The following is an 8,466-nucleotide window of genomic DNA, read 5'->3' on the forward strand; positions in this document are numbered from 1 at the left end:
AATCAATGGAAACATTTGCTGTCTTGTCAGCCATCAAAACCTCCTTATACTATAATATATTGGGGGGGATTATATTAGTAATGTGTAAGAAAAGGAAAGGTTGGCATCCCTCAACCCATGACCTCCTCTTGCCTCCCCATGTCCTCCACAAACACCCCAGCACTTCCAGTCTGTGTTCAACAAAGTATTTAAACTCTAAGCAGAGGAACTAAAACTTAAAAATAACTTAGCTATTGCAAGTACCATCTGCATGGATTTCCCTCTGGACAGGTCTCTCCCTGCTTGCTCCTGATCACTGAAACGATGATTAATCTGTGACTAACACATTTCTTGGACAGATAACACCAACAAAAGCTGTAGCAAAGAGACAGAAACCAGCCTATGAGCAGCAACTGGAGCAGCAACAGCTTGGAGCCCAAAGAGCAGAGGAGGCCAAGCAGCTCCGGCAGCAGCAGGAGTCGCTGCAGCAGCAAAGGCTGCGAGGGCAGCTCCTGCGGCAACAGCAGCTCCAGGAGAAGGAGCTCCAGCTCCACCAACAGGCAGAACAAGGGGAAAAACTCTACAAGAACCAGCTCAGGTTAAATTCTTCTACATCCTTTGGTCATGGTGTGTGCTTGAGGTGTTATGGTGCCAGCTCTGTTGTGCTCCCTTGTCCCTCGGGGCAGTTTCCCTGGGGGTCCTGTTGACTAATTCCTTGGAGAGCTGGAATTTGGCTTTCCTAAAATTCAGGGTCCTGACTTTACTCTTTGTGTGACCCATATCCATCAGGTCTGTGAACCCCACATGTAAATACAAGCATGAAATTTGTGTAGCAGGACAAGAAAGTCTTTGTTCTACCAAGTGTATTTCAGGAAAGGTGATGTGAGAAAATATTAGGTAATAGAAAGTGAAACTGGAACCCATTCTACCAGGTGCTGGGAGAGGCAGAGGTGCAAGTGGAGGGTTTGTTTATCAAAGCAGAAACACTTTTTTGAAACTGAAATGATGTTTGGTATTCAATGTTCTCAGCCAACAGGCTCAGTATGATAACATGGACCAGGATATCGTACAAGGGGAAGAAGAGCAAGGGATTCAGGAGGAGGAAGGAGGTAAGAGAAGATTCTTGTCCCTGCCATGCTCACAGGGGCCTTGTGTACTGCCCTGCATGTGAGACTTTAATATTCATTTCATATGCAGTTTGGATTCAAGTGAAACATAAACTTGCAATTTAAAACCAGAAGCTCAAATAACCCTGGCTGAACTGACTGAGTGGAATAGAGGAATTACTGAAGATCATATTCACATTCCTGAAAGGAATAGTGTCCTTTTGATTGAACTCCTAGGATAGGTCTTTGTGGATCTTGGTTACATTCCTGGCTCTGCCTACGGGTTTGTTTGATCTCTTTAAATTATACAGTATCATGGAATGGTTTGGGCTGGAAGGGACCAACTGAAAACTTCTGTAGTACAATAATAATCCAAGAAATTTTTCAGCTTATGAACATGACAACCAGCACCAAGATGAAGGTGAAGATGATGATCAAAATAATGCAAATGAACAGCCAGAACCAGAACATCAAGCAGAAAATCAGCAGGCTGATGAATCAGTGAGTATGAATTAAGATGCTGTGGATTGCAATCGTTACTGAAGTGAGAAACCCACAGGTCTCGTCTGACATAATTGCGTGTTACAGAAATGAGATGAAGAGAGGTCTGCTAGGGAGACAGGTTTGACAGTTTAAAATCACATCTACAATCTATTTAGAGCTGTCCTTACTGATTTGAGAAGAAATAAAAAAAAAAGGCTTCCTTGTTGGAAGCAAATTGCTTATTTCCACATTCCTTTGATCTGTGCTTTTGGTGGAATAAAGGATTTGGACTTAGCTGGGACTTGAACAGGTAAATTTGGCCTCAAAAACCCCCATGAGTAGTCAGTTAAAAAGAGTTGAGATGGTGGTTTTGATGCTGTCATTAGTTAAGAGGGTAAGAGCTAACTCCAGAGCCACTGAAACCAGCTGGAGTCAGTACAGAACTGTGAGATCTTGAAAGAGGAGGTGAGTGAGCTCTGAACCAACTGCACAGAGATGTGGGTGCTGTAGAGTCAGTCCTGTGCCTTCCCCCAAACTCCATCTCACCTGGTGCTGTGGAACATTAAGGGTATCTTCTTTACTGCCCTCCCCTTCAGCAAATTAAGGTGTACAGTAAATAATTTTAGAGGATCTTTAACTTGTTAGCTATAAAGGTACAGAACTGCTCTTACTGAATGATAAGCACAAAGAAAATGCTCCTTGTCTGAATGGCAAAGATGAAAGGTGAGTGCTGGGGTTTTATTATAGACATGGACAAGGTCAATAGTGCAAGGACAGTCTTGTGCTGAAGGATCACATCATCTCTCTGGAGCCAGGAGCATTTAAACTCTTATCTTTGTTCACCTGCCCTTATCAGGCACTGTCAGTTGTCAGATACTCAGTAAACAAAAGTTGTTCAACAGCCTCTGTGAAACAGGTCATCAGATCCAATTAGTTTTAGCAGATATTCCTGCACTGCTGCTCTGTCTCTGCTCCCTGCTGAGGGTACTTTTATCCAGAGCCCCCTGATCCTGGAGGGAGATTCCAGCTGGTTTCAGTGGGGATGGAGTTGGTTCTAGCACAGCCCATGCTAGTGTTGCTTCCAAGGAAAATGGAATTTGACCACGAGCTGAAAATATGTGTTTAATATACCCTTCTGAAAATTACAGAAGGCAGCCATGGAAGATGTGAATCCTGCTGATGACCCCAACAATCAGGGAGAAGATGAATTTGAGGAAGCTGAGCAAGAGAGAGAAGAAAACCTACCAGATGAAAATGAAAAGCACAAGGAAACCGGCCAGCAACAAGGACATCCAGGAATGGAAGAGCACTTGGTGGTCAGTAAAGGGAAAGGAGGCACCTGCAGGGCCTCTTCAGGAGGTTAAATGCTGCACATTACAACCCTGTTGAAGCTGTAAACTCGTCCAGGCAGACATTGTATTGCTATGGCATTGGTCTGTAATGGTGGGAATATTCCATTGTCTTCCTGCTTAGCATGGAAAGTCTTGCTTTATTCTGTGAAGTGAATTCTCCTACAATCATTCTGCTATTTTTTAGTGGAGGGCAGTTGTAAATCATGTAACTGGGCTCTCATGACTGCTAATGAATGAACTAAAACTTGTTATGCCATTGTTGTTATTTTAGCTTTACACAAAGTTTTAGTTCCAGAACATAAAGCTTTAACTCCTCAGTCTTCTCAAGTTAATAGCCATGCAGTAGAACTGAACTTTCCTGTGATCTTTGTGCAGGTGGCAGGAAATCCCGACCAGCAGGAAGACAATGTGGATGAACAGTACCAGGAGGAGGGGGAAGAGGAGGTAAGAACCCAGAGCTAAGGCAGATGTGGACTCAGCCTTGGCATGCTTCATAACTGCTGCATGAACCCAAAGCACTTTCTCTGACCTTGACAAACCTGGACAGTCTGTGCCATTGCTCTGCTGTCCCCTTCTGGAACATTCAGGGTTTCTCATGCTTACATGCAGCAATCCATCAGGCTTCCATGCCACACAGTGTTAATTGGGTAATAATTGAAAAGATTAAGCCATTCACAACACAAGGAAAAATTCCTGGAAACCTCAAGGTCACAGAAAACCTCATTAATCTCTAATCACACATTGCTGTTCTGGGCAAACCGTTTCCTTGGCCACTCATTTACTCTTTGGCTCTGACTTTGATTTATTCATGCTCCTCCTGAGCAATCCAAGCTACATAAGCCCCTACAATTCAAGAGTCAGGCAGGAAGCTGCCAGCACCTTGAGCTGCAGGAGAAGGGGAGGAGAAGGGACTTTTGCTTTCCTCTGTTGGATGTGGTGCTCACTGTGCAGGCCTGACCCACCCTGCAGTCCCAGAGCATGTACCCGATTCATTCCTGCTGTCTGCTTCACACAGTGCTTTACAAAAAGCCTTAGAAGCAGCTGCTTTTCCTCCCTGCTGGGGCACACTTGGTGTGGATTGGCTGCGATGCTTTCAGCATTCACCGGTTCAAAGTACTGTTACATCAAAGCCGGTCATTAGGAACTGGGAATGGCTGGCCTTGGGCATGTCCTCTTTGGCTTACAGAGAGCAATTGACTCCAGATCTCATGAGGGACTATGCCCAGTGTGCTTCCTGGAAGCAGCAAAGTGTGAGCAGGGATTGAGGGACCAATCCAGAGAGACATAAGATGCTGTAGTGGGGATTTAATAAGTTGACTCAAATGTTACTCATTGCTATTCAGATCTTTCTCTCAGAGTGGTTCCAGTGTGATGGATACATCTTGCCCAGCTTGCAGGACTCTCTTTGGAGCAGATAAGCATAACAGCATTCTATGAAAGGAAATTAAGTTTACTTCAAAAAGCATTCCTCTTTCAAATTTGCACCTAACATGGAATGTGGGACATGGAATTGAGGGACAGTGCTGACAGAACAGAAGGAACTGAGAGATCCAAGAGCTGAACATCTGGGAAAAACAGATTCAGCATGACCTGCTCTCTCCAGGGATAGCATTGGAAGAGACTCCTCTTTACTCCCAATCCCCCCCCCGCCTTTGCTGCTTTGTGGTTTTCCAGGAGCAGCTGGCAGAAGGATCCTCAACTTCTGGGCAAACATGGGCAAAGTTACCGTTAAATACCTGCATTGCATGTCAGAAGTCCACAGTGGGGTGGAAGTGTCAGTGATGACTCTTTGGTGCATCATGACACAACACTCCTGCTGTGGAGGACAAGGAAAAATAATACCTATGTAAAGTTAAAGCATGGAATGGAAAGCTAAATGTGTTAGGTGAGGGTGAGAGGGTCTGTGAGAACTGTAGGTAAAAGTTGGATGCTCTCAGGGAAAGTGAGTTTCCTGATTGATGGGTGTTTGTTTTCTTTTTCCTCCTTTAACCTCTCCATGCCCTCTCCTCCCTCCTTTAGAATGTTTATTCTGGAAAGTCTCGCTGTGAAAACATGCACAGTGATGCCATAGGCCAGTTTTAAAAAGGGACTTAAACCATGCAGACCATCTTTGTGCTTTGTAGGTCCAGGAAGATTTGACTGAAGAGAAGAAACGAGAACTGGAAGGCAACGCTGAGGAGCCATATGGGGAAAACGAGGAGAATGTAAGTCCTGAGCAAACCCTGAGCACAACTGGGATCTCCTCACAGGGAGGTTACATAATTGCTGCAGCTTGCTTTAATCATAGCCCTCAACTTTTCATGCTGTCCCAGCTTCCTTCCACCTCCACAGCAATTCTTGCTGCCTGGAGGCCTTGGAAAAGCTCCTGTTCCTGTCCATCAGCTCTCACAGCTCCAGCTGACAGATACTTCACTGCCCTAAAATAGACTGTAAGGAAACTGGCACTCAGTCTGTGTGTAATTCTTCCTGTTCTGTTTTCCCCAATCAGGCAGAGGAAAAGAATAACAGAGGGACAGACCAAGAGCAAGAAATGCAAGAAGACAACAACCAGAAAGAAGTTCATGAAGAAAATTACGAGGAGGAAGAAGAGGAGGAGGAGGAGGAAGGCAGAGCTGTTGCAGCAAAAACTCGTAGACGAGGGGAGATGTAGTCCCCTGCATTTTTCTTTCTCAGTACAGAAGTTCTTTTTGTGGTTTGTTTTTTGTTTTTGTTTTTTTGTTTTTTAAGAACTTTTTTTAGGATATTTAATTTAAAAAAAAAAGCTTTTGTTTTACACTTTTTACTTTTCTATTAGATGCTCGTATGTTTATATGAATATGGTATTTTGATACTCTAGATTAGGATTTCTTTTCTATTCAAGCTGTACATAAACAGACATCCTCTAGTGTTAATTCTCACTAATTCTGGCCATGGTTTACAAAGGCCATGTTGGATACACTTTCACCTTGTCCAGGTCTGACAGATGTTTGCTGTAATGTCAGACACACTGAACATGAAGGACTATTCCTAGTGCCTAAATCCAGCTGACTTTAGTCACTCCAGCTCGTTGTCTTCCATGGCAGAATTTGTCCTGACTAATAAGGGCTGGTTATTCTTTGTAACCTCATGAGAACAAGCACAGGCCCAGCAGTTTGCAGGACCAGGCCTTTTCTAGGTGCAGAACAGTTATAAAATATGCAAGTTTTACAAGCCTTCAGAATGCAGCCAGGTTAGCAGCTGTTAATTTTGGCAGCTGTTTATATACACTTCAATTATGCATTTATTTTAATGAGCATACCCAGGTACCTCAATTACATGCACTGCCTGGCAGCTCATGCAAATGGGGGAGTGCTGGAGGAGCTGGAAACCAATTTAGACTTGAAGCTCCATTATGCCAAATCCCAACACTACAGCTGTCACAGGAGGGAGGATTTACAGCAGCAACAATTGCGTTGTCCTAGTTAATATATAAAATATTTGACCAGAGAACTGTAATGTTGCCTCAGTGCCATGTTTTCTGGAGCCTGCAGAGAGGAACTGAGCTGACACGATTGGTGCAAGATGTTGAACTAAGGCCTTTACCTTCTTCTACTTATTTATTTTTGAAGTCTGTGCTGGAAGGATTTCTGTGTGCCCTGCTGTGAGGATCAGACTAGAGACAAAACCCACAGAAGTTGTTCTGCCCAGCAAACATCTCCAGCACTGCATGTTGAAACCTAAAGTGGGGGGACACAACACAAAAACTGTGCCTTGGTTTAGGCTATGAACATAATCACAGTGCATGAATCTCTACAATGTTTGTATTGGTACAGACACTAGTTATTTAATATATGTTAAAGGAGGTTGGGAATCTGGATTTCCCAGGCTATGCCCCATTGCTGGAAATGAGGCCCATGGGAGCTCCCCAAAGTGTGTGTTAATATATATAAAATGAGGGATTGGGGGTTTTCCCTTTTTTAATAATGATGCATAGCAATGTTTTTAGTTGAACTTTTTATATGAATGTAATTTAATTCATTTTTTTACTAACTCAATTATATTCTGTTTTATAGTTGGTTTCCATTCTTTGCAATTTTCCTAAACTTCCCCCAACCCAATCCTTATGTTTCATAGAAAGATTTTTGTCAGCAGGTATTTTGGGTTTTCTAGTTACCATAAATAAGATTTATCTTATGTATAAAAGAGTTTACATGAGACTGTAAAATGTATAATATGTACATAATCTTCAGAATACAATTATTTTGGTAAATTGGCCTGTATTTTTAATGTCACAGTTGCAGTATTTAATTATTTGAGGCATAATAAAACTTGACTGCAGTCAATAAACTAGAACATAGTTACTGATCTTGCACAGGTGTGAGGGTTTGGGATAGTTTTCCTGGTGGGGTATTTGTATTCCATTTCAATAGAGCAGGCAGGGCCAGGCAGGGAAAGGGTGAGCTCTGAGCCACAGTGGTGTTCTCAGGGAAGTGGAGCATTTATATTCATGGATACAGCAGTGCCCATGGAGAGGTGGAAAACAGACTGTCTGGTGCCACATTTACAGGGCAGAGGAAGCCACTTCCAAAGGCACCTGCAGGTACCAACTCTTCCCCCAGCACAGCATCTTCACAGGAAGCTGCTTCTTGCTGCTCTCCCTCTGCTTCAGCAGTTTGTGGGTTGGGGGTAGATGAAGAGCTGCTCCAGGGGCACAGGGCATGGTTAGGAAGCAGCTCTGATGATGCTCTGAGGAAAACCATCCACGGGGGTAACACTGGTGGCTCCGGCAAGAGGCCAGAGAGACAAAGCCGTGCCCAGAAGGAGGAGCTGCAGGACAAGAGCTCCCTCCCCCTGTGCTGGACCAGCCCCTGCTCCCCACAGCTGGGCAGTCACTTCAGGGAGCACAGAAAGTGCACATCGAACACGGACAGGCCAAGAAAGTCTTCACAAGGGCCTGTTCTGTGCTTAGTCAAGGGCCTGCTTGGAGAGAAGAGTTACTTGGCTGAAGGTCAACTCTGAGGCTTGAGGCTCAGCTGACAAAACCCATGTGGCATCTCCATAGCACACCTTGGCCACCACTCCCCCAGTTTTGGGGCTTTCCCACACTCCTCAGCCAGCCTTGCTCTGTTCCTGCATCTCAGAGGGGCAGGACTCAAAACCCAGTTCCAATATTTTTGCAAAATCTAAGGGGAGACCTTGCACAGCTGCCAGCCCTGGGCTCTCCCCGAGTTATTCTGTGCCTGGCACAGATCACTTTGTGCCAGACCCCATGGGCCCACTGGGTAGTTGAGCTGGTGGTGAGAAGGGGGACCCACAGGCTGGGTCCTCATTGCCAGAGGGTCCCTGGAATTCTGGGAATGCCAAATACTTTGCAAAACCAAGAAATGAATGAGCTTATGTGAGTTAAAAATAAAGTGGAGATGTCCCACAGCTCCAGCCCTGGCACAGAATGAGCAGCAGAGGGGAAATGCTCGGGCTCAGTTTTGCAGCTCCCAGAGACTCCCAGCAGGACACTGAGGTAGTGAGAGCCACACAGCAGCAGAGGGAAGTAGGAGCTCAGAGGGAAAAGTTACATCACTCTGGGATTT

At 44.6% G+C, this 8,466-nt stretch overlaps 1 protein-coding gene across 2 annotated transcripts in view; it reads left to right on the forward strand.

Moving 5' to 3' along the window:
• GOLIM4 (golgi integral membrane protein 4) overlaps positions 1–6,950 on the forward strand; it is a 29,722-nt gene extending 22,772 nt beyond the window's left edge. For both annotated transcript variants that reach the window (XM_071566509.1, XM_071566510.1), the window contains 7 exons: positions 339–577; positions 1,009–1,088; positions 1,474–1,586; positions 2,717–2,884; positions 3,296–3,364; positions 5,044–5,124; positions 5,409–6,950. In XM_071566509.1, coding sequence (XP_071422610.1) covers positions 339–577; positions 1,009–1,088; positions 1,474–1,586; positions 2,717–2,884; positions 3,296–3,364; positions 5,044–5,124; positions 5,409–5,570 — 912 coding nt within the window. In that variant the 3' untranslated portion in view covers positions 5,571–6,950. The remainder of the gene's footprint in view (positions 1–338; positions 578–1,008; positions 1,089–1,473; positions 1,587–2,716; positions 2,885–3,295; positions 3,365–5,043; positions 5,125–5,408) is intronic.
• The last annotated feature ends 1,516 nt before the right edge of the window (positions 6,951–8,466 follow it).

This window comes from Pithys albifrons, chromosome 11 (assembly GCF_047495875.1).
Source record: "Pithys albifrons albifrons isolate INPA30051 chromosome 11, PitAlb_v1, whole genome shotgun sequence".
In the NCBI taxonomy this organism is placed as follows: domain Eukaryota; kingdom Metazoa; phylum Chordata; class Aves; order Passeriformes; family Thamnophilidae; genus Pithys; species Pithys albifrons.